A 24,563-nucleotide genomic window follows, 5' to 3' on the forward strand; every position below is an offset into this window, starting at 1 on the left:
CAAGCGACGATTACGCGGCCGAACCTGCGCAGCGCGCCGAATGGGGACTTGTACGGGCGGATCGGGCAGTACAATACGATGGACCAGTGGGATGGAACACGCATGTACACTACGAGATTGGACTCTTCTCCGTCATTACGAAAGCTGATACTCGTCGAGTAACTACCTTATACCAAACATATTTTAGGCTGTTCATGGTGGTGTTTTGGAACCTGATGATGATATTGTGACAGGCGCCCTCCACCTGAACCTGACATGCGGACTTGAATAGTGGCCTCTCTGAAACTCTGTCCAACTACGAGATGATTGCTTCAGCGTTTAGGAAGTCGCGTTTGCATACAAATGAATGCGTAATTACACGCGCTTTCGTGTGCATTTTAGTTTATTATTTAACACATCATTATGTGAGATCTATTCACGAAACCAGAACCAACGCCGTTCATGCCATTTACCATCAGATGCCCCCACTTATCCTATCCGACTCAAATCGTCGCTTCACAACAGCGTAAGCGGCGCGATCCACTCGCACTTCGGTGGCGTAACAGGTATGTCTTCATCATCGTTGAATCGCCCGAGCTGAGCAACACGCTTGTAGATCTCCTCTAGAATCCTACCTTGCTCGCCCTCATACTCTTCTGGTTTGCCTTCCTTGTAACGGTCCTTGGGATCGATGGGCTTGCCATCTGGTGTAACACCTTCAACATGGGGGCGCGGTGCGGAGCTAGGCTGTGCTATAGAAGCCGGTTGAGAGGTAGCCTGAACAGGGGCGGGAGGGTTGCCAGGCTGGCTCTGTGTCTGGGTGGTGAAGGGAGAAGGTGAAGGCGTGGAGGCTGCTGGCGCGGTAGATGTTTGGGGCTTGAGGAAGGGGTTGGCAGCTGCCGGCTGCGTTGCGTTGTTCTGAGGCTGTTGAGTACCGAAAGGTGACGGTTTGCTTGGTTGCCCGAAGGCCGGAGCTTGAGACGCTGCGGCGCCGCCGAAAGGGTTTGCCTGTGCAGGTGCAGGTACAGGTGCTTGTGTAGACGGCTGCTGAGGCTGACCGAACGGATTCGGCTTCTGAACCTGTTGGGCTTGCTGTCCAAACGGTGAATTTTGAGCTGGTTGCTGGCCTGCTTGACCGAATGGTGCAGATTGAGCTGGTTGTTGGGCTGCTTGACCGAATGGTGAAGACTGGCTTGATTGCTGTGCTTTGTGGCCGAATGGAGATGGACCTGACGAGGCTTGCTGGCCAAATGGCGACGCACCCGACGAGGCTTGTTGGCTGAAAGGAGAGGCATTGGCACCTGGTTGAGCCGCCTGTCCAAATCCACTCTGTCCAAAACCTGGTTTACTGAATGGGCTTGGCTTTTGTCCAAGAGCATTTGCTTGGCCGAAACCCGACGCCGCACCTGGTGCTGATGGCTGGCCGAAAGCAGATCCAGAACTTTGGCCCATACTGCCGGCCTGACCGAATGCGCTTCCTGCACCCGGCATGGACGGTTGGCCGAATCCGGAGGCACCAAAAGCAGGCTTCCCAAATGCACTCCCACTACCACCGCCCAAGGCTGAAGGTTGACTGAACCCAGAGGCACCAAAGGCAGGCTTCCCAAATGCACTTCCACTACCACCACCCAAGGCTGAAGATTGACCTGTCTGTGCTGGTTGACCGAAGGCCGGTTTGCCAAATCCTGGATTACCCAACGCAGAGGCAGCGCCGAAGGCCGATGTTGAACTTGTCTGTGCTGGTTGACCAAAGGCCGGTTTGCCGAATCCTGGTGTAGAAGCCTGCCCGAACGCGGATGGTTGAGATGAAGCTGCAGCAGTCTGGAACGGATTCGCTGTTGCTTTCATGAAGGGATTCGCCGCATTATTAGAGGACCCAGTCGGGTTGCTTGCTGATCCGCTTGCTGCAGTGCCCTTGGCGATGTCGATGCGGTTGGGATGAACGTTGGCACCCTCTGCGACATAGTTGATAGCACCTGTGATATCATCCAAAATCGCCTTTACTTGCTGCTGCATCTTCTCGCTCAGTGCTCCCTCTTCTTGTTGCTACAGACCGTTAGTTATCAAGAACCCAGCGCTGGATTTCAGACTTACCGCTGTAGGCTCATTGCCCGCCGCTCGTAATGTGTAGTACCGGGATCGAAGCTCCTCTGGACTGATCTCGACAGGCCCCTCGATGAGCTGCCGTGGAGCATCTTTTCCTGGACCGTAGCATGAAAGCGGATAGATCGGGCGCTCTTTGGCGAGATCGATCTGAATAGCGTCCTTGTCTAAGCTGAAGGTCGATGATTTTTGATCACGGTTTCCACCAAATGAGTTAGTTCCGCTGTTATCACTTGGGCGATAGCGGTCGCCGTTGAAAGCACCGAAGCGGTTGGAGCTTCCGCCGAAGCCGCCTCCACCTCCGCCTCCGCCTCCGCCTCGAGCTGCATCTCGCGAACTTCCAGGGTGCTCGAATTTGCAGGAATCTGCTTCGCGTGAGACAGTTGTCTGTAAAGGATGGCGGATGAGCTTACCACCGAATTTACATGCATTCCGCTGGTAGAAGCCACATACAGTCATGTCGCCTTGTTTGTCGTGATAGTCTCCTTGTCTAGGGTCAAAGTTTGGATTTCGTAGTTGACTGGGTAATATTAGCAACGGTGAGATTTTACTTGTGTTGTCAACTTGTGGAGGTCAATGAAAGAGGCAGTCGCGGCTGGAGTGAACGGAAACTGCGAAGGTTCCAAGGTTCAGGCGGACGGACGCGACGCGCTAGTAATCAACGCGAACAAAGCACGTCAACTAAGAAAAAGACCGAACAGGCCTGCAGCCTACATCGACGTGAAAACCTACAAAATAGGTGACCTAGCGTCGATGTAGGCTCTAGACCTGTTCAGTTTTTTTCTTGTATAAGGTGAAAGCGCCAAATTTTGCCCAGGTTGTTGCGGTTCACACAGCAGTAAAACGCCGTTGAAATCCATTACTTGTAGTTACCTCTGCCCATCGCAGCGCAATCTCGGTGTTCCCGGCCCTCTGCCCGTCTCTGCCCATATCGACCGATGCATGTGGCACTGGGAATGCTCGTCGCCAAATCGCGCTAAGCAATCAACGTAGACAGTATCGAAGTAGAGTAGAAAGAGTTGACGAGACGAAATTAAGCACCTACCGTAGCACGGCAGCTGGTGTGTTATAGCTGCTTGTCGAAAAGGGTGAATCTCCTTGTGCGTCTGGGTGTTGACGCTTGCCTCTGCAATGGTGTTCACCGTTCAATGTTGTCGAGGACGGAGCGATGAACGCTAGGCCATTTCAGCTTTAGCGTCACATTCCGATGATTCGGATCTTCCACGTACGCGATCATCGTCTTTCTACGCCTCGCGCATTAATGCATCCAGCGCCATGTACTCCCAAGCGCACTACTTCATACCAGTGTCAATCCACAGAGTGAAAGTCAGGACGCATCGCAGACACTTGCGCCTTCCTGAATGCTAGTCTAGTGTTCGCGCAGTCCCCCTTCGACCTTTCCGAATACAACTTGGCATGACGGCGTAGATGCACGCTTTCTCCATTCTTACTATCGGAATCTTCGTCGCAGGGTACTCGACCGCCCGTTGGGATCTTGTGACGCGCGTCTACGAACTAGGCATCTTTGCCTGGGATCACGGCGTTGTGACACGGACTGCTAAGGGTTTCTGCCTGCTGTCCCTGCTGTTCTTCCTCTTCATACTACCGGTTGTGCGCATCGCGACACAAGAGACAGACCTGGTCAGTATGGATCTTGTTCGGACTTCCAGGTCCTTACTAACAGCATCACACAGCATCCTCGACTCGCAGGCACCGGCATCTCTGCGCGCGAGCAGCTCAAACGTCGCGGTTCCTTCTAGTCTAGCGGGGTAGCAGGATGATGACATGGTCACACACAATGGGTTGATGCGCGTATTCTGGCCGTCAGACGCTCCAAAGGATTCTGTGCCGGGTGTTCTGGTGGGGTTCAGAAACTCGGAGTCAGATGTCTTTGTAGTAGCTGTGCTTCAAGAAGTCGAGTTGCGTCAAGTCGAGAACGCGCTGCTTGTTGGGACCTTACTGCGACACAGCCCACACGATGTCCAGGAACTACTTCAACGATGCGGACACTCTTCCCTGCGCGCCTTGGGCTACGTCAACTCCAAGAGCCCAGTTGAGCAGCCTAATACCGACCTCATCGTAGTCCATACCGACCCCTCGTTCCGCTTTCCGCGCCTTCATCATCCTCACGAACCGCTCGCGGCAATGCAAGTCATTGTATACGACCGACCGCACCCAACGCGTATGCAATACCTCTCGCTCAAACCAATCACGCTAGCACTGGGAGACAAAAGAAGGGTCGCGGAATGGGATGTAGCTTTCGAAGAGCTGGAGAAAGCAGAGGAGAAGGAGCGCAGAAGAAAGGCACATCTCGTTGAGAAGCTCAAACTGCACACAGTCATTGCACACCCGCGCACTCAAAAAGAGCTGGCGTTGCCGATGCTCATCGAGCAGGTGAACTGTTCGCACGAATTGAACGCCCTATTGCAGAAGAACATCGGCATGATAGGCAGGCGCATGAAGCGAGCCTTGAGTGTCAGTGAGCGGGTCGTCGAGTCTGCGAACGATCTCTGGGACTATATATGGCTTGTCCTTCATTATGCGTTCAGAGTCTGGATATGGCCGGTAGCCGCACAACTCTTTGTTTTTGGGCTCATCACCCATCGCATAATGGGAGAAGCCGTTCTTCAGCTTCTCCATTGGCGACCAGGTTCTTCCGACTCGCCAGCTCTGAAAGACATCTCCGCGACGGCGCAACAGATTGACATACGATTACAACAGTCCTGTTACTGGCCCATTCAGTATCTCACCTTACGCAGGAGGAAAGTCAACTGGGAATCTATCACTAACAGTCATCCGGAGTATATCCGGTTCTACAATAGTCTGTGGCTGGTTGCCAACGATGTCATAATGGGCATTGCTGTCGGAACGTTCATCATCGAGAACGCTTCGTTCGTGGCTGCTCAGGTCGATACCATATTCAGTACCTGGTCGGTCGACGGTCTGCGGCGCATGATATCATGGCTTATGGGATGGCCCGGAGGCTTGAAGTTGAACACTGAACTGGCTGCGTTCCTGGGCGACCTTTTTCTTTGGGTCATTGATTACTGGGCGGGATGCATATCACTTCTGCGGCCACACCTACCTGCGCTGATCCAGATCATTGGCTTTTCCGCTTTCGCTGGCGCCACTATGCCCATCTCAATCTTCTCGGACCTCGTTTCACTGCTGACGCTGCACATATACTCATTCTATGTCGCGTCTGCTCGCATCTTCCATTGGCAGCTCACCATCATTATATCCCTCTTCCATCTTTTCCGTGGAAAAAAGCGCAACATCCTTCGCAACCGAATCGACTCATGCGACTACGACCTTGATCAGCTGTTGCTCGGCACGATTCTTTTCACACTGCAATTCTTCTTACTGCCAACTGTATTCGTCTTCTACCTGACGTTTGCGAGCGCACGCATTGCTGTCATAGGGCTGAAGGCTGCGCTGGAGATGGGTCTTGCCTGTCTCAATCACTTTCCGCTCTTCGCAGTCATGTTACGGCTGAAGGATCCTGGAAGACTACCTGGCGGAATTTGTTTCGAGCTACAAGACACGACCAATGTTAGCTCTAGTACGGCAAGTGAGACAGACTCACCGCCGACCGCCTATGTGTTGCTGAAGGTAAGTCAAGTTGCTCAATCTATAACGTATGTGAACTCACACTATGCAGTCGATCCCGCTGTCACTACGCGCGATGTTTCAACCCTATTTCGACCTCGGCGATCGCATACGCAAGCACTACTTCTCGCCTAGCGTCTTGTTGTATCTCGTGTCGGGGCAGTTTGTCCCACCCATCCACCGCCGCAACTTATACAGCTTGCAATATAGCATGCTCCCCGCCGAAAGAGCAAGTATAGGCGAGCTGTGGAGGAAGCTGACAGAAAGGAGTGCCGCGCCATCGCACGGGCCTAACGGGTACGCTGCAATGCCATTCAGGAAGGACATACTTAACGGTAAAAGTAGAAAAGTCACATGAAACTTTAAGTCATCTGTATCTGTCTTATGTCTCTATTTCCTCATGCCTCTGCGTGTCTTCTGCATTCCTCTGTTATGTCTTAGCTGCGGCCCCGTGTTGTTGCTCTACGAGAGACATATGTCACCCGCTCTCACATGCTATTTTCACCTTCACCTCCAAACCCAAATCGAAAAAAAGAGGGCAAAAAAGAATCAACTCAACCCCCACCCAGCATCTGCTGACCGACGCCCACTCCGAATCGAACGGCGCGCCCTCCTGAGTTCAGCCCTTTGTGTGACAAATCCATCTCTTATGTGTTTTTTCCCATTACCAGAGTCACTTTTGGTTTTGATGGACATGTTGTCTGTTTTTTCTCTAGGTTTTTCTAATCCGTGCAATGCACTCTATGTAACCGTCAGGAGCCCACCCGAGTCCGCCAAGTGGAGGAGAGTTGATGGTAGATAGGGTAATGTTGGGGTTTATATCTTCAGGTAAAGGTGGGTCCTGTAGGTGCTGATAATGGGTGGGCTCAGGTGGGAGGGCTTGCATGCAGGGTGGCGGGGCTAGGCAGACGGCGGGCTGGGTAGAGGGCGAGGTGAAGGTGAGTCCCAGAGCCAGTATGACGTGGGCGAAGAGGGTGCGCGCGCATCTCAACTGTTTGGGATTCTACTAACATCAAGATGTCGGTTGAGGAGTGTAGTCGGGTCTCAAGTGGTGATGACAACATGGCAAAAGTACACGCAAGCGAACATGAGCGGTCAGGAACAGGTCCAACATGGTGAGGTTGGTAAGGTAAAGTTTCCATTTGCCAAGGTGCACCCAGGTGAATGGTCTTTCCGTCAGAGGCAGGTACCATGATGACAAGATACCTAGGTATGTGGCTACATGTTCAGGAAGTCGCGACTAGACTCATGGCACGTGCTTGTCCTTTGCCCAGAATCCTAATACTACACCATGCTAACGTCCTTTGCTTTCGCCTTACCTTACGATCTAGCGGCATCAGAAGCAAATATTTTCTCGACCGCTTCCGTTGCCATCATTGCGGGTCCTCTCACTTTATCCTCATAAGCCGCTACACCGATCACAGCACTAGTCCTACAATTCGGCCTTCACCTTGATTGCGACTTGCCATAGACGCGTGTCTGCCTACAGCCAAGTTGCAGACTAAAATCTCGTATAGCTGCAATTTTTCGACAGTCCCTTCCTAACCCCTCCTCATACCACCCTCCGCAATTTCAAGGCCGCCGGGGCTATTGTGCTCACGATGGAGTCACAAACCGCTGCACAAGCTGCGAAAGTCAGCACCATGAGGTAAGTCACCCTTCGCGACCGCCGCCCGCGGGATCTTACTTGTACAATCTAGTTTCGACCCGTCTGCCTTCTTGACTGTGCGCGTCGGTCCCGAAGGCTCCCAACAAGATTTCTTGCTCCACGAAGGCATTATATGCAAACGGTCCGAGTTATTCCGCCGCGCGATAAATGGCAACTGGCCTAAGAAGAAGGATCGAATTGTCAAACTACCTAAGGACGACCCCAAGATCTTCGCCCTCTACGTCAATCTCATCTATATGGGCGTGTTGTACAATGAACCAGACGCTTCCAAGATGACGCCTGTCGAGTTCCAAGCACATACCCTATCGACCGTCAAGTTCTACATCCTCGCCGAGAAGCTGCAAGACAAGCAAGCTAAGAATGCCGCTCTGGAGACTCTCCACATAGAAGTTACAACAGATTCGTCCGACGACAGACTACCCAACGCCGAGATCGTCGAGTTGATGTACAAGAACACATCGGAAGTTAGTCTTGGACGGCGCCTCATGGTCGACATCTGGACCTGCATCAGCACGAAGAGTATTCTCGAGAAGAGTGAAGGCCTTCGCAGGGACTTTCTCGTCGATCTCGCCTACTCACTTCATGGTGAGCGTCCAGTGCGCAATGGAAATTTAGCATGTAGAAAAGGATATACTGCATATCAAGAGAAGCTCTGAGAAGCTACGCACTGGCTTGCACAGTACGGCCGTGGATTTTGTGGTCTGCAGAAGGAAAGGCATGGTCGGTAAACCTTCGATGAGAGCTTTGAGACAGTGAGGTGAGAGCAACCAGATACGGTGCATATGCATCTAGTCAAAAAGTATGGCAGACATACAAAGCTTGCAAGACAAGACGTTCGCTTTTCATTGATCCAATACGTCCCAATCCTGAAAACTCTACGAAAACTCTACGAAAACTCAGTCGCATTGTCATGTGTTCGTCTTTCAACTTCGTCTGTTTATTCTTCTTGTCCAAAGGCAGATCAAAGACTTCGATTCTGCGCCTCTTTTCGGGCAGTGTACCATGGTGTCCACATCAATCTCATTGCTCATCCGCTATTATATTTCTATCTAACGTATACGTCTAGCATCACTTTTGGTGTTGTCAACTCAAGTTTTGCTAGTCCGCATCTTGAGCTTTTCACTGACACCACGCTTACGAATGGCTAGCTATAGGCGGTCGCTTCCCTAGGTATGTGAGATCAGACGATGACAATCCGGTTCACCATTCACCACGCCGGGTGTAGACAATAGTCCGAGCTCCTTCTTTCGGCTGCACCTGATTGGAAAGTTTCTCCTCAGACAAGCGCACCCCTTGATTCCACCAACACCGATCAACCAACTCTGATATCATCGTAACAGCCATGACCACTCTTCGAGCAGGTGTGAAAACAGCAATGAGGTGAGTATCTGCGATTGATCTCCAGGGCCCGTAGCTGACCATGGCAGCTTCGATCCGTCGAAGCTCGTCACAATCATTGTGGGCAAAGGTCCAAAACAACAGCGCTTCTCGGTCCATGAGGGAATCATCTGCGCACGCTCCGAGTTCTTCAAACGTGCTATGAACGGCAACTGGGTAGAGAGCGAAAAACGCATCATTGAGTTGCCGGAGGATGACCCAAAGATCTTCAATATCTATATCAACTTCCTCTACACAGGTCGCATTGTCACCAACACTCTCGAGGAGCCGATAGATCGTCAGGATATCGGAAAGGAGATGCGTGTGCTCGGCCGGCTTTACGTGCTCGGTGAGAAGCTCCAGGACAAGACTGCAAAGAACTCAGCCATCCAAGGTCTGCTAGAGGTCGCTGAAGAAAAAGATGCGGACGGGTTCCAGTTCCAACCAACGGTCGGAACCATCATCATCATATACGAGGGCACATGTGCGGGCAGTCTTGGCCGTCGCCTTATAGTAGATATGTGGCTTAGGATATCGGCGGAATTTTTAACCCAGGACACGCGTCTTTTACCCAATGAGTTTCTCGCTGACCTCGCCATCGCACTTCTGCGCTACCGTCCAGACAACATGCCGAAGCAGGCTACGATGGCAAACATTAGCGACTACATGGAGGAGATGGATTGATTCTCTACGAGGGCAATAAACACTTACAGCCACCTTCAGTCGATGACATCATTGTTTCAAAGAACAATGGAAACTCTCGGGTGGCCTACAGCCCAACGATGTAGCAGGACTTGATGGAGTCGATCTGGTTGAAGCGAAGAATTCCGAATGAAATCCAGCTCCAGGACCATGACGAGATAACTCACATCACGAAACTGCCCATGTATCGACATGTTGCCTCATGTACAGCCATGAGAACAACCTCGCCACGTGCATCATAGTGACTCATCCTTGTATTCACAGACCCGAGATAGCAACAGACCGAATGACATTAACGACTAACCCCCTCATCCAAACACCATAGCAAGTCCAAGTCTCATACATCGTAAATCGCAGACCCTCAAGCAACAGGATCCCAGCCACCGCTCAAGGCTTTTTCAATCGACACAAGCCGCCGAGAACATATGCAAAGAACAACAACAACAACAACAACAACAAATTACCTCCTTGCAATCCATGTAAAAGGAAAGAAGGCACAATCCGCAGAACCCCGATGGATGAATAACGCCAAGAGCTAAATCATATGCATATGTGCCAGCTAATACTGGCTGTTCCAAACGTGTATTATAATATTCCCGATGAAAAGGTGGATTCGTCGTCGTCAGAGGGAGGCTGCGGCCAGTGGTCGGGTTTGGGTATTGTGCTGCCGGCTTCGCCGTCGTTAGGTTTGCGACCCCATACTACGTAGCTGGTAGATGTTAGTATGCGTCTCTCAATCTCGTCACATGTTCAACAAGCGACTTACAAGTTGTAGTAGGCGTGCACGCTCTCGTCTGCGAGCGAGTTCCTCACATGCGCGAGGTAGACTTCGACCTCGGCTGGTGTCCAGCCCAGGCCGGTGACAAAGTATTCAATCGTCCATCCGTGCAAACCAACGAGCATGTTCCACATGCAGAACTTGCCGTACATGTTCGACTTGTTTTCTTTTGGCCATGGGTTCACGGGCAAAGCGAAGACTTCCTCGTGCACATCCACAAATCCAGCCTCTCGGTACCACCTCTTTAGTTTGTCCGCGATGCGTAACGGCCGGCCCAGGATGTGCGCGGCCTCGTCCTGCAGATTGGACCATTCAAGCAGCGGGTAACTTTCCGGCATGCCTTCGGCACACTGGAGTTTGGAAAATATCTCCTGCGACTCCATCCATCCACCAGGTTTCAGGTTGTTGAAGCCCTTTTGTATGATTTCTCGGAAGTCGGTGAAGATGCCGTGCATGAAGCGTGTGTGGACGTAGTCGTAGGTATAGGGTTGCTTCTCGGGGAACCACCAAGATGTCTTGAGGATGTTGTCCAGCCAGAAGTCGACGTTGTTGGGCAGTCTGTCTTTCTTGGGTTGGATCGCGGATAAGTCGATGCCTTCAACCTGATGTCTGGTTAGCGTGGTCTTGGACAGAACATTGCATCGCGTACCCGCCAGTGTTTTGGAGCCTTCTTTGCTAGTGCTTGTCAGTCATGTTTCTATAAGAAGCTATAGACACAGCACATACCCATTGCGATGCACCATTGTCCGGTGCCACAGCCAATGTCCAGCATCCTCGACGATCTCTTTGTGTTCAGCGGCGCGAAGTAGTGTTTTCCTTGTAGAAGTCCTGTTATGATGTGATGTTCCCATTCCAGGCGGTATATCTCGAGCTGTGGGTATGCGGGTCAGCGAAAGGGCGATGGGCGAATATGGGTTATAGCAGCGCGTACCTCGTCGTTGGGAAATGGGTAGGCTGGAGTTAATTAGCTAAAGTCAGGCGAAAAGCCGTTCGGTGGATATGCGTACCTCCAGCATGGAAGCCATGGTAAGTTCGGCCGTACTTCTTCTCGACGCCATACATGCTTGGCGTGAGGCTTTGCACCTCGCTGCAATGTGTAAGCGCATGGAGTATATGAGGGGAGAGCAGGAGAGGTACAAGTCGTTGAGTTCTCCATCTGACGGTGCATCCGACTACATATCGCGATTAGTTTGGAGTCCATGGTACGTATGTGGTGGGGAGAGCAGGCGGCATACATCAGCTGGGTCGGCGGTCGAGTGTGTGAAGTCGGTGAGATTGGTGGCACTGGACAGCGGGCGCAGCTTGGTCTTGCGCACACGGTCAGTCGCAGAGGTGGCCATGATGTCTTGGGGATGCGCTACGGTGCGCTACAGGACTCGCCCCGAGTCGTGTCGAGGAAGAGGCGAAACCCAGCGGAATGGATAATGTCGTTCCCAAGGCCCTGGCCTTGGAGGGCGCGCCGACAGCGAAAGCGCCGACGGGAGCGCTAGGGGGCCAGTCAACCCCGCAGTCCTCGCAACCTCGACCGCCCTGTCTGCTGCCAGCTGTTGCAAAGACCCACAGCCACGCCCAACGTGTCGAATGACACCGACAGCTTTACGCCTCATCCTGCCAGTACCGAGTGCGTGGCTTTGGACATGCGTCACTCCTTCCGAGAGATTGGGCAACCAGCTCACCGACCATCCCCCGGGTGCACACCATCAACACGCCCGTCAATGTCTCAATGCCACCATTGTTGTCTTCTTCCTTTGCTTCTCGGGCGCTAGCACGACCTAAGCCCCGGCTCCTGACCCAGTTCTGGGACTGAGACCTGATCTGCTTTGCTCTGATGCGAGTTCGAGGCACAGTTCTCTAGCGTACACAAAGGACTTTCCCAAACGGCTTCCAACCTGCGGCTATCGGAATTCCAAATGATTCCCTGCCATTGTTTCTGTCATGGTTTTCGTCTTCGTCTGGTTCAGCCACTCGTAGTTCGGCGTTTCCGGCGCCTTGGCCGCGTGAGCTGCATTGGAAGGAATGCGTCGGGCGCATCAACCAATGTATCGGATCCGGGGAAGGCCGTGTCAAATCATGCCATTCTGACCAAACTGGCGGTTTACCTGCCACCGCGGCCTGGACCGTTGGACCGTTGGGGAGAAACGTTCGCAAAGCTGACAGAATCCGTGCCGACCCTCACTAGTATCCCAGCGATGTATATGCAAGGTCTGGCTGTTGAGAAGTGCATCATGTCGGGACACTTGCTGCAAGGAGAAATCGCCGAGGTATTGGAATTCTGCCACCTTCACAAGAGAGGCCTGGTCAGCATGCAATGCAATCACCAAGTCTGTTGGAGTCGCAGATAGGCGTGGTGGTGGATACAAGAATCAGTAAGGAGACGACCGCTTTCGTACGACCACTCAAACCGTAATGCGCACGTTGTGGGGATGCGTAGTATGTGGCAGTCGTTGCGGGCTTGGAAAGCATTCTGCCTAGCATCATCCAACGGCGTCCCCTGCTATGCCATACACCGTTCGGCGACCATGCATCAAAGCGATGAGCTGTCATGCATGTGCATCTTGAACAAGTAGGCCAGGCATGATGGCCTGTGGTGTAGGGTCGTAAGTAGCGCGCTTGGCGGAGATGCTAAGAGCTTCCTATCAGACGTGGGCAATGTTGACTTGTTTATATCGAGTAAGAGTGACGAATTTTCAGTGCTTAACGTCACTGGTAAGTCGCCTATAGATGGCTCTCGCGATTTCCGTGAGCCCCTCTAAGGAAAGGAACTCGTTCGCAGTGAAGAGGAGGTCGACGTGTGTCGTAGCAGACAGGCAATTGTGACTACTGTCTGGAGAGCGTCGTTGCGCTGTCGCTCTTACCCTGCAAGTGCAAGGCGAGATTGGCTCTTTCCACTCTCGAAATGGGAAGTCGCGGTGTTTAAGACGTGACCACCGTAGTATATTCTCCAATGTCGTCGCATCTCAGGCGGATCCAAAGACGATGAATCTGTCACCACGGAATACTGAATGCTGGCCAAAACCACAGCGACGACAATCTTACTAGAATAGATCTCTCACCTAAGTCACCTTTACCTACTCCCGTGTCATTACTTTCTGCAATAGCCTCACCCTAAGTAAAGTGACACTAAAAGCGTGTGCTAGTATATATGATGTATAGCAACTGATCAAGGACCTTGACACCTACATGACCCTCAAGAATTCAAGAATATCAACTAACAGTTCAGCGAAATCGGCGAGCGGGACATCAAGATGACGGTATCGCGGACTCAGAGCGCGGCAAGAAAAGGCGCGCGGAAAGCTAAACGGTAGGATCGATGCTGCTCTTAGTATTGGACTTTGTACTGACCCATGCTCTAGTTTTGGCCACAAACTCGTGAATGTTCAACTCGGCATGGAGAAGAACATTTTCGCAGTTCACGAGGACCTGCTCTGTTCGAGTTCAAAATACTTCAAGAAAAAGTTGCAAAAGTCTCGCAAACCCGTGGAAGGCGACTGTTCGGTCTGTACAGAAGACATCGCTGGGTTTGCCACAGTCTCGTACTGCAAGACGTGTGGCCAAAACTTCCACAGTAAATGTATCGACAACTGGTTGAGCCGGGACAGAACGTGTCCACTATGCCGCCTGGAGTGGCCACTACCATTACAACAGAGCGACGAGGCATTGACAGACACCATATTGCCTAACTTGGACGGTGCATGCTTCGATCAATACATGCAGTGGCTATATACTGGTACTATCCCAGACAATGGAGATCGGCTGACTGATTTGTTCAAAGCCCATGTCCCTGCCAGCTACTTCAAAGATTCTGACTACTCCATAGCCAGCCGTCAGGGTATCATCAAATTCTCGCTAATTGCTGAAGCGACACTACCTCCCTTCCAACTTCGTAGTATGTATCGTCACGATTGCCCGCAAATTTTGGAGCTACGCAAGTTCACTGTTGATCTATGCGCCGCCAGACCAAGCCTGGTGAAGCTGACTTTGGGCTTGCCCGAGCAATTCCTTCTCGACCTTACGAAAAAGTTACTATCGGATCGGCCGATTGAAGACGTGGACCTATATCAAGCCCTGTCCGAGCACCTGTCCGAGCAACACTATGACGGCGAGGAAGGAGAAGGGGACTCAGAGGACTAAGGTGTATTCGGCCATACGATGATGAGGATGCTATTCACGGGACGGAGAACCTGGTAAAATGAACAAAAGAGTGGTTGAAAAGTACATGATAATCGGAAGGAGCTGCTGCATGTACAGAATGATAAGCATGCTTAGGGGGTCTGCAAGATGACGATTTTTCAGATTGGGAGAAACGAAAAGCACCAGAGAGAAGCTGCAGAACAAAAGAAAATGCAAATCACATTGCGTGAAGATCGTCTTTCCACCTATGCCCCGCTACTAATAATGTACAGGTACTCGTGCCATGGAAGCTTTTGATAAGGTATTATTTACCGGCCCTTCTTGACCCATCCCTCAAGATTCTCACGCGTGTCAGCCAGCTTGCCCTCGACCATACCGACAGTTCCCTGCGCATGTGCCTTTCCAGTCTCGATGAATTGCGAGATCCTGTTCTTCATCCTCAGGTGGGTATCCGCCAACACGGGGTATTTCTCTTCGTAGGTCCAGATGAGGTCTCCGACGTTCTTGGTGGTGATGGGCAGCACGAACTTCGCAGCGGTGATGCCGACAGCGACGGGGACGGAGGTACGAAGGAGGATGTTGCGGTTGCGCGTGACGATGGAACCGGCCATTGAGGAGACGAGGACGTAGAGTGCGCCGGGGAGAACCTTCTCGCCGGATTCCCTGGGTGGGGCTAAGGAGCGGATGGTGCTTGTGAAGGAGTGCTCGAGACGGAGCGTCTCGGTGAGCGCGTTATCGACGGCCTTCTCGCCGCGGACAGCCTGCTCGTACAGAGCCATGCGCGCACGGCCGATCTGGACTGCGAGGCGGTCGGTCGGTGTCGGTCGGTAGCTAGACTCTGGAGATAGAGAGTTCGACGGTTCTGTTAGGGCGGGAGCGGTAGGCGCTGTGGTATCGACGGGCATATCATCGTAGATAGGTTTGCGATCCTACTTTGACGTCAGTATTACGATTAATAGGGGGAATAAAGGACCCAAAAAAGCTTCGTCGAGCATTTGAGGGCATTCCAACGTACAAAGTGGTCGGCAGGTCGCTCCTCTGCGTATACGGTCCGGGGTGCGAAGATTGCTGCGGTGGAGAGGGCGGCCATGGCGGGGACAGCGGCGCGCTATGCGATGTCAATACACAGTCTGTCATCTCTTGCGGGCTACTCACCTGCCGTAACAGCGGTCTGAAAGCCATGTCGAGCGTGGGGCAGGCGCAATGGGTTGAGTCTGGTAATGTCCAACTGGTGATGTTGAGCTCAGAAGACGCGGAAACGGCCGTGCGAGCGCCGCAAGATTCCCGCCCGTCCTCGGCTTAGCTATGACATCGTTCGTCTCGTCCGACTTCTGCCAGCCCACCCTTCACCCGTGCAACCCAATATGCTCAAGCGCCTCGCTCGCCCAAAGCAGTCGCCATGGGTCTGCCAACAATGCCTGCGCTCCTCCCAACGCCAACGACGCTTCAACTCCACCTTCGCTGCCGCCGCCAAAGCACGCGACACTGCGCCGCCCAACGCTCTCTACGGCCTGTCTGCCAGCGGCAAGACAGATGACGACGCCCTGCGCAAAGTGTTCGACAACGCATCTTTCTGGAATGACTTCAAGCGCGCATCGCAAAAGGGAAAACCCACGGGAATAATAGGAAACCAATACCTCACCCACCCGCAGGGTTTCGTCGACTTCGTTACCGTAACAATACAACGCTGCAATGCCGTGGTGCAGAAGGTGGCGGCCGCGCAGTCGACGGAGGACTTCAAGCACATGGTCAAAGATTTAGATAAGCTCAGCGATCTACTGTGTCGGGTGATAGACTTGGCCGACTTTGTAAGAGGCACGCATCCGGATCGCAAGTTCCAGATGATGGCGATGAAGGCCTACCAGACGGTGTTCCAGTACATGAACCAGCTGAACACCACGCCGGTACTGCACGACCAGCTGAAGAAGGCGTCGGAGATATCCGAGGTGTACGACACATGGAGCGAGGAGGAGCGCATCGTTGCGCGGATATTGATGGAGGATTTCTCAAGATTCGGCATCGGGCTAGACGACAAGACAAGGGAGCGGCTGGTAGATCTGAGCGGCGAGATCGCAGATGTGGGGAACGAGTTTGTGGAAGGCATGGCACCAGAGAAACGGGACTTGAGGTTCAAGTCGTCGAAGCTGAGAGGGCTGGACCCAAACCTCGCGAAGGCGCTGACGAAATGGGGCGAGACAAAGATCTCTACCATGCATTCCGAATCGCAAGCGGTTTTACGATTCGTAGATGACGCAGATGTACGGCAAGAGACGTACCAGGCTGTCCGGACAGCTAACAAACCAAGCATCGCGAGATTGGAAAAGCTATTGAAACTGCGAGTGGAATTGGCCCAAACCTCAGGCTACGAGACATTCGCACATATGACGCTAGAGAACAAAATGGCGCGAACACCAGAAGCTGTTAACACATTCTTAAAGGCCCTCTATGAGGACAGCCGGCCAGCTGTCCTTGCTGATCTGGAAGAGTTGATGGAGTTGAAGCGAGGCGATGCCCACCAGGACAACTTCCCCGATCGCATCAACGCCTGGGATAAATTTTATTACACACAGAAGATGCTAGCCTCTATGGAGAGTCACTATAGGCAGCGAACGCCCGACTCTCTATCTGCATACTTCTCCGTTGGTACTGTGCTACAGGGTATATCGCGACTCTTCGACCGTCTTTACGGCGTTCGATTCGTACCCAAAGAGACCCAACCAGGCGAAGTATGGGACGATGGTGTCCGCCGGTTAGACGTCATCTCCGATACTGAAGGCCATATCGCAGTACTCTACTGCGACTTATACTCACGACCTGGAAAGACCCCCAACCCAGCGCACTTCACCCTTCGCTGCAGCCGCGAGATCCTGCCTTCAGAAATGGAAGAAATGGCCCACATGCCGCACCGCTTCGCCTCCCCCATCGAAGCCGCCACAGACGGCATGCCGGTATCCTACAACGCCTCACGAAACAGCTATTTCCAACTTCCCACAATAGCACTAATCTGCGACTTTAGCAAGACCTCTTCCTCTCGCCCCACGCTCCTCAACATCCACGACGTGCGCACCCTCTTCCACGAAATGGGCCACGCACTCCACTCCATACTCGGTCGCACCGCCTTGCAAAACGTCTCCGGCACCCGCTGCGCAACCGACATCGCCGAGCTACCCTCGGTCCTAATGGAACACTTCGCCTTCTGTCCCCACGTCCTGGGTCTCTACGCCCGCCACTGGGAAACCGATGCGCCGGTCCCCATGGCCGCGGTCGAAGCCCGACTCGCCATCGATAACAGGAACCAGTATTCTGAATTCGAAAGTCAGATCTTGCTCTGCATGCTCGACCAAGTGTACCACTCCCCCATCGCCGCGGACCCCAATTTCAACTCTACGAAAGTGTACCACGACGTCTATAACAAATATGCTTCTGTTCCTGAACCTGCTGGTACGGCTTGGCAAGGCTTCTTTGGCCATTTGTTTGGATACGGGGCTACGTATTATTCTTACCTCTTTGACCGTGCGCTAGCGGCGAAGATTTGGAAAGACGTGTTTCAGCATAATGGCCAGGAAGGTAGTTTGGATAGGGAGAATGGTGAGTTATATAAGAATGAGGTGCTCAAGTGGGGTGGAGGTAGAGATGGCTGGCAGTGCTTGGCGGGTGTGCTCAAGGATGAGAGGTTAGCTAAGGGAGGTGAGGAGGCTATGGCCGAGGTGGGGAAATGGGGGATTAGGGAGGCGAGGGGGAAATAGAGTCGTGATTGATGTCATGCTTTATATACGTTTAATGTTGCGACGCATGTATATATGATAGTTAGATGGTTAGACGGTAGACGATACGTTGAAACGCGCATGCATTTATATCATAGACATGGAGCTCTCAGATCAAGTAGAATACCTGCAATATTATCTATCACTTTTGAACAATGTGAATTTGAAATGCTACTTCCTACACCTTCTAGATACTCCTCTCCCCAAAACTTCATGCGGCAAATGCCCTCATCTCACACATCCCCTCCTACCCGCCCATCCCCCTCCCCCGGTCCATAACCCCCGCCTTAATCCTCTCCACAACCTCTCTACCCAACCACCTCAGCTTCCCATTTTGCCGACACGCCGCATCCGCCCACTCAAACACGCCCTTCAACTCCCTCAGCTCCTCGACCTTCCAGCTCTTCGCCAGCCTACCCAGCACCAACCTCGACTCCACGACCGTGGCTCCAGGATCCAACCAGCTCTTACTATGTTGATCGAGCGGCAGTATGAGTCCTGCGTCGCTGGCAGATATAAACTGCGATAGCGCGGGGAGGGTGAAGATCCAGTGGAAGAGGAGATTGGCCGTCTTGGATGATTGCGCGTCGTTGAGGGCGACAAGGGTAGAACTAAACGCCGTGGCGTACGTATCGTGGGCAGAGCGACGGCGAACGTTTAGTGTTTGGTTGCGCTCGAAGGATTTGAGATGGAGTGGGTTATGTACGAAATCTAGGGTCGTGGGCCAGTATGTCTGATCTGCTGTTTCGAGGCGGCTGATGAGATGGATTTCCGGGAGGAGACAGGGCGCTACTAGTGTTTTTGATTGGGGTACCTCGTTTCCTTCTTGGTTGTTCTTGAAGACGACGTTGATGGGCATGGATATGGCGCGTCCTGTGTCTACGTCTCGCACAACAAGACATCTGGGCTCGGCGGCTAGTACCCAGAAGTGACGGAACGCCTGGAGATGGGCCCGCGAGTCTTGTACGTCGGAGGGAAACAGGGGGTAGAATGCACAGATCAGACTGGCAATGGCTTTGTTGCTGCGACTGAAGGTCTGTGTACCACCCGCGATGAACAGAGTGCCGAAGGCCATATGAGCTGCGAGATGAGAGCCGTACGGAATATCCGGACCAATGCGGCCGTGGAGACCGCGCAAGCGACGGAAGACTTCGAGATCGCCAGTTCCTGCCATGACAGTTGCGGCTGCTAAAGCGATGAGATCTTGGCAGTTCCGGACTGTGTTCTTGGAAAGCTTGGAATCATAGCGTACGGCGGGAAGTTTGTTGATGCGTATCAGTTGATCCAAATACTTGATCAGAAAGTCGCGGACCTGGATATCCCCCGTACCAGCATGCTTGAGACTCACAGCCCAGAGCAGACCTGCAATGATGTTGTAAAAAGGCATTTGTTCGCTACGGAGTCGTGTAATGCCTTTGAGATCCCAGGCTTCGCGATAATCGTACGGCAGATTCTTGATGATCCAGGAGTCCGAAGCTTCGATGGTATCCCACATGATGACATGTTTTGCGAGGGTGCGGAGGAGGAAAATGTCTGGGCGAACGTAGTCGAACTGGGGCAGCGTGTCCGGGATGTCTATCTTGCGCGCGACGGTCTGGTCGTGGGTCTTCATGAAAATGAGTGCAACGGCGATGACTGCTCCAGCTGTGGCTTGATCGAGGATGTGAACAACGTTGACGGGCTTAGGCGCTACAGCGACTGTCATGAGACGCTCAACTATACGCATATCGTGGAGACCTCTAAGATCTTTACCCTTGCCCAGGTTGATGAAGCCAAGCGCGAAGCCCGCAGCCAGCCTGTAAGCTTCATCCCGCAAACTATCTGGTGGTTCTGATGGATCTGGAATCTCAACAAACTCGATCTCTGAAAGCATCACCTCGCTCATGCGACGGTGCTGTGTGTTGTAGTAGAGTAAACCAATGCCCATCAGGCCCGTGGTCTGGGTGTAGGGAGAGAGATTTAGCTCGGCTGCTCCTTGTGGAAGCATTCTTGTGACATGCACCGACAGTAGTCTTGTAACCAACGTATCCATGGTACCCATGAATGAGGCGGCTAAGCCCAGCAATAAGCCGACCGAAGTCATGGTGTGTTTGGGAGTAAGGTACTTGAAAGACAGCCACTTCGCAATCGTTCTTAGATGGCCATTCAGGCCAAGGCCAAGCAACAGTCCAGCATGCTTGTTCGTCAACTCTGAAGGTTTGTTGTACATGATCCATGACGTGTCGATGCCCTGGGCGTCGCGCGATATGCTGAGACCAGCTGCAGCACCAGCGTTGAAGAATGCCCAAAAGTACTTTTCCTCGGAATAATTTTGCCGTTCTGCAGTGACAACGTTACCCATTGGCTTCATGAGACATGATGTGGAGAAGCCGTATAGCGGGTATTTCTCTGTCAGCAGAGGTTTCTTACTGCTGAACTTGATCATGGAACTGCCTAACGGCAAAGAGAACGTGCGCACCATGACCCACTGCATAAGTGCTTTCTGTCCCTCGAGCATTGCTGCATCGTCTTGCCGGTTGTCAGCCTTGTACTCTGCGACAGTCTGCCGCAGAGGCTCTAGCAGCGTGTATGCCTCCATGAACCGCCTATCTTCGCGGAAGATGAGTCGCGTGATGTAGTGCCGATCGACTTCAGATGTTGATTGGATTGCTTCCATTCGATCAGCGCCTTGACATATAGTGTGAACGTCTCGTGTTGTGCCAGCTGCATGCAGACCCCCGCCTGTTGTGGCCAAGTGGCTATCGTGGGTAAAGTCTGCAACTGGCGTGTGGCTAAGATCCAAGTCTTCGCGCTGAACAAGTCTGAGTAGTGAGCTCGACCATGTAGTAGGTGGATTCGCCTGGCATCTCGTGATAGCTTCCATGAGTGGTGCTTTGGCGGCTTCCGGCAATGTGGCTAACAGCTCAGGGCTAATATTGCATGTCCTGATCAGCTCTACAACCTTCTTAGGGCTTGATGCAGGATCAATATCGCGGAAGAACCTGTGCAATGCTACAGTCCTGGGCGTTACGCCAGCTATAATCTCGTCGATGTTGATGGACGAGTGTGGAGAGGCTTTGGACTTCCGTATGAGCATCGCCAGTGTGGGGAATGGGGCATAATGCTGGGATCCCGTGACAGTGCTAAGCCACTCCATGATTGAAGGAGGTGCATCCCATGGCTGTGCATGCAGCCGAACTTTGCTGATCAATGTGGTTTCGTCATATGCCCAATCCTGACTCGAACCCCCATCAAGGTCGAAGAATCCACCTTGTCTCCAATCCCATGCTTCCCAACGAAGCCAGTGCCCAATCTGTGCTAACACGGGTGCGAGATTCCCATGTTGCATATCAGAGAAATCTTGGCACAGGGTGTCAAGCTTGCGCTCTTCACGGAAGAGATGGAGCGACACCACAATTTCAGACAAAGACGATATGCGAAGATCCTGCTTCTCCGAGGGAGACATTCGTCTCCAATGGTCATTGGTGGCTTTGCCGATCGGTGACTGGACATATTGACGAGCAAGTTCGAGGCAAGTTGGTATCATGCCGTTTTTGATGCTGATCTGTTGAGCGATTGTTGGCAACTGGCGCTGCAGTGAGTCACGCTTGGCCGGTGGACTCATCGCCGTCGATGTCGGACTAGAGTGCAACGCCCAGGCCCAGGGAGAGGACCCCCAACTCTTGGCCTGCGGTGTCGACGTCTGGCGATTGCACATAAGACGCCATGCTGAGTCCTCGTCATCAATAAACTCGTCTGGCTTGGCTTGGCTTGCAGGACGTCCAGAACTTCTTCGCTGAGTTGACTTTGCACGAGTGACCGTCCTCCCCTTCTTCTCATCGATGAAGGGTACCGCGAGAGTGAGCAAAGTCGCTACGAAAGCTGTCCAATCAGCACTAACATGCTCCGCTCCCTCATCCGATAGCGATTTGCGAATGTTCCACCAAATCTCCAGTAGAAATTCGCCTGCATAGTTTGGTAGAACCGTTGACAGCACTCGGAAGAGTTCAGCAACATAGCCATTCGAGGGTGACAGACGCAATACCATCCGATGGCGACGCAGCTCACCGTCATGTAGCTCTAATTTGCCGCTTTTCCCTAATGACGATAGCCCTCGTAACGGCTGACTCGGTTTTATGATTCGTCTTGACCCTACCGTTGCTCTGGTTTGATCGCGTTGTATGATGGCATACGGATCAAACATCTTCATGGAGTCCAAGGTGAGCTTCACCGGTAGGTGGCTACCCCAACCTGCAGTCAACGAGATACAAGATTCCTGGGGATTTCTTGAATTGAGTTGCGCAATTCGCTCGACATGGCCGTCACGGACTTTCACAAGATCCAGTGCGTTATCGAGCTGTCGCGAGCTGACAAATTTCGGTACGCAAGCATATCGAGGAGCCGCACTGGCCGACCCCGACTGGGTGGCCGATGCGGATGGTGATAGTCTTCTTCGTGAGACTGCGAGCTCACATTCGAGTGGAAGTTGCAGTGACGGATGGGATATGTACAGGTACAGCTTTCTCTCATGAAGGGTTGCTGAATTGAAGGGTGCATTCAGCGTAAGTACCTTTGGCTCATGCCATTCCTAATCAAGCGTTAGTAACGTCATGTTTCTGGGAACGATGCTGACTTACCTCAGAGTTTGAAGTGTTCCGAAGGGCAAAGAGGCCACTTTTGAGGTATTGTGTAACTGGGAGCTCTGCGATGACACTGATGATGAGCTCTTTGTGGAGTCCATCCCCAGGTTGCGGTCCTCCTTTACCATCAGGCGGTGCAAACAGATCATCAAGCTCGTCGTAGTCCTCTATAGTGTCGAATGTATCCTCGTCCATGACATCGTCCAGGGTGTCATCAATCGATACAGCACCTAAGCTCATTCGGGATGTAACGCTACCAGGGGTGGAAGCTCGATTCCGAGATTGTGAGAAGCCACCAAAACTTGTACGATCGTGACCCAGTGAGTGCCTACTTCGCTGACTTGCATTGAAGCTGCCACCAATACTGGTGCGGGACGTTGCCATGTCCTGAAACGCGCTTCTGTCGAAACTCGTTGAGAGTTCAGCCCGTGACAACAGCGAGCTCACTCGCCTAGACTCCTTTGGCTGGCGGGTGATGTCGGAATCGGGATTGAGCTGTGAGGCAAGAGCGTCGTCGACTGCTTGGTCAGAGAGACGTTCCTTGGTGATCTTGAAGGATGGGGGCTGAGTCTTGCTGCGTGGAGCACCACCAAAGCTTTCCCTCAATCTGTCAGCTCCACGAATTGCTGGCGTAGTTGCGCCTGTTCCTGGTGCAGTGCCGCCATATGAGCTACGGCGTCGAGACTTGGCTACTGGCAGAGGAATGTGCTGTTTGCGAGAACTTGATATTGATTTTGGCTCAAGATAGGCCGCAGACCAGATGGTAAATACATTAGTCTCGTGGTTTGCTGTGACTACTAGTAGAAGAGGCTTGTCATTACCACTGCGATCGAACAGAATCTCGTTCCGCGGAGACACGTAAATGATCTCCTCAGCTTTGTCAATCGCCTCGAGTCGCCGATGACCAGAGCCTTGGGAGGTCAAGAAGCTGCTGCGATCACCACCTGTAACAACGCTGACCACCAGTCCCAGCTCCGACAGCGGGTCTGTGAAGGAATATAACCTGGGTATCGACTCTGGATTTAGAGGCGCAATAGGATTGAACAAATCATCAAGAAACGTGTTTGCACCCGACAGGCGAGATTTACCATGTCGCGATGCGCCCATTGAAGAGCCATGCCGCCGGTGGGGTTTATGAAAGCTCTGTGAAAAGGAGAACTGTTGTGAGAGGAAAGACTGGTTGTTCGTGAGGAAGGAATTCTGTGGAGCCGACGGCAGCTGCGGACTGGTGGGCACAGGGTGCAAAGGAGCAAGCTTCCTCTGTAGCACAACACCGCGTGCTGCAGGAAAGGCCTTGTCCACCTCGAAGGGGAGGTTTACGATGTGTGTGGTGCCTGAGAGGAAGAAGACGTGTGCTTGCGACTTCAGGAAGACGACGAGAGCACGCGATAGCTTCTCCAACGTGGGCGTTGTGGGACTGGCTGGCGCAGTGGGATCGGTAGCAGGCTGGGTCCCTTGTGTGAGGAAGCTCTTTGCAGGGTCGACAGATTTGTGTTCTGACGAGTTGTCGGAAGGCTCGTGGGTGCCTTGGGAGGGCTCGTCTACCAAGAACCATGTCAAGAGCGCCTGCTTGACCTTCTCTTTCTCAATTTCAAAGTTGAACACCTTGCGTACAATACCGCCTCGCGACCAGATCACGTGGTACTCGGTGGTGACGAGCTCGTCGGTGTAGCCATCGGGGCTGTCGTCGGTGTAGGTGTCCCAGACATAGTCGCGGTCGGTGCTATCGTCGGTCAGGATGGACTCTTGGACCAGATACTGCAGGGCGGAGGGCTTGTGGACCCCGATTGAGCGAAGGGAGGCCATGCGAAAGACTGGCCCGCAACATGAGG

General features: G+C 52.7%; 8 protein-coding genes across 8 annotated transcripts; 4 read left to right on the top strand and 4 right to left on the bottom strand.

Moving 5' to 3' along the window:
* Positions 1-495: 495 nt before the first annotated feature.
* Positions 496-2,541, bottom strand: J4E78_002564 (uncharacterized protein; the record flags this gene model as incomplete). The annotated part of the gene is made up of 2 exons (XM_049363210.1): positions 496-2,025; positions 2,074-2,541. 2 exons carry the CDS (start codon positions 2,539-2,541, stop codon positions 496-498), a joined length of 1,998 nt encoding a protein of 665 aa, XP_049225802.1.
* Positions 2,542-3,888: 1,347 nt separating this feature from the next.
* On the top strand, positions 3,889-6,049 carry J4E78_002565 (uncharacterized protein; the record flags this gene model as incomplete). The annotated part of the gene is made up of 2 exons (XM_049363211.1): positions 3,889-5,694; positions 5,744-6,049. 2 exons carry the CDS (start codon positions 3,889-3,891, stop codon positions 6,047-6,049), a joined length of 2,112 nt encoding a protein of 703 aa, XP_049225803.1.
* Positions 6,050-7,292: 1,243 nt separating this feature from the next.
* Positions 7,293-8,016, top strand: J4E78_002566 (uncharacterized protein; the record flags this gene model as incomplete). The annotated part of the gene is made up of 2 exons (XM_049363212.1): positions 7,293-7,339; positions 7,392-8,016. 2 exons carry the CDS (start codon positions 7,293-7,295, stop codon positions 8,014-8,016), a joined length of 672 nt encoding a protein of 223 aa, XP_049225804.1.
* A 719-nt stretch (positions 8,017-8,735) lies between these two features.
* J4E78_002567 (uncharacterized protein) lies at positions 8,736-9,421 on the top strand (the record flags this gene model as incomplete). Its single annotated transcript, XM_049363213.1, has 2 exons — positions 8,736-8,740; positions 8,788-9,421. The coding sequence occupies 2 exons, from the start codon at positions 8,736-8,738 to the stop codon at positions 9,419-9,421; spliced, it is 639 nt and encodes a 212-aa protein (XP_049225805.1).
* A 603-nt stretch (positions 9,422-10,024) lies between these two features.
* Positions 10,025-11,557, bottom strand: J4E78_002568 (uncharacterized protein; the record flags this gene model as incomplete). Its single annotated transcript, XM_049363214.1, has 8 exons — positions 10,025-10,148; positions 10,206-10,819; positions 10,867-10,892; positions 10,944-11,088; positions 11,149-11,171; positions 11,225-11,304; positions 11,355-11,389; positions 11,453-11,557. 8 exons carry the CDS (start codon positions 11,555-11,557, stop codon positions 10,025-10,027), a joined length of 1,152 nt encoding a protein of 383 aa, XP_049225806.1.
* Positions 11,558-14,656: 3,099 nt separating this feature from the next.
* On the bottom strand, positions 14,657-15,530 carry J4E78_002569 (uncharacterized protein; the record flags this gene model as incomplete). The annotated part of the gene is made up of 3 exons (XM_049363215.1): positions 14,657-15,277; positions 15,364-15,456; positions 15,504-15,530. The coding sequence occupies 3 exons, from the start codon at positions 15,528-15,530 to the stop codon at positions 14,657-14,659; spliced, it is 741 nt and encodes a 246-aa protein (XP_049225807.1).
* Positions 15,531-15,712: 182 nt separating this feature from the next.
* On the top strand, positions 15,713-18,094 carry OCT1 (Mitochondrial intermediate peptidase; the record flags this gene model as incomplete). The annotated part of the gene is made up of 1 exon (XM_049363216.1): positions 15,713-18,094. The coding sequence occupies one exon, from the start codon at positions 15,713-15,715 to the stop codon at positions 18,092-18,094; it is 2,382 nt and encodes a 793-aa protein (XP_049225808.1).
* Positions 18,095-18,359: 265 nt separating this feature from the next.
* On the bottom strand, positions 18,360-24,537 carry J4E78_002571 (uncharacterized protein; the record flags this gene model as incomplete). Its single annotated transcript, XM_049363217.1, has 2 exons — positions 18,360-22,679; positions 22,729-24,537. The coding sequence occupies 2 exons, from the start codon at positions 24,535-24,537 to the stop codon at positions 18,360-18,362; spliced, it is 6,129 nt and encodes a 2,042-aa protein (XP_049225809.1).
* Positions 24,538-24,563: the final 26 nt, after the last annotated feature.

Source organism: Alternaria triticimaculans (assembly GCF_023758025.1).
Source record: "Alternaria triticimaculans strain BMP 0046 chromosome Unknown scaffold_2, whole genome shotgun sequence".
NCBI lineage: Eukaryota > Fungi > Ascomycota > Dothideomycetes > Pleosporales > Pleosporaceae > Alternaria > Alternaria triticimaculans.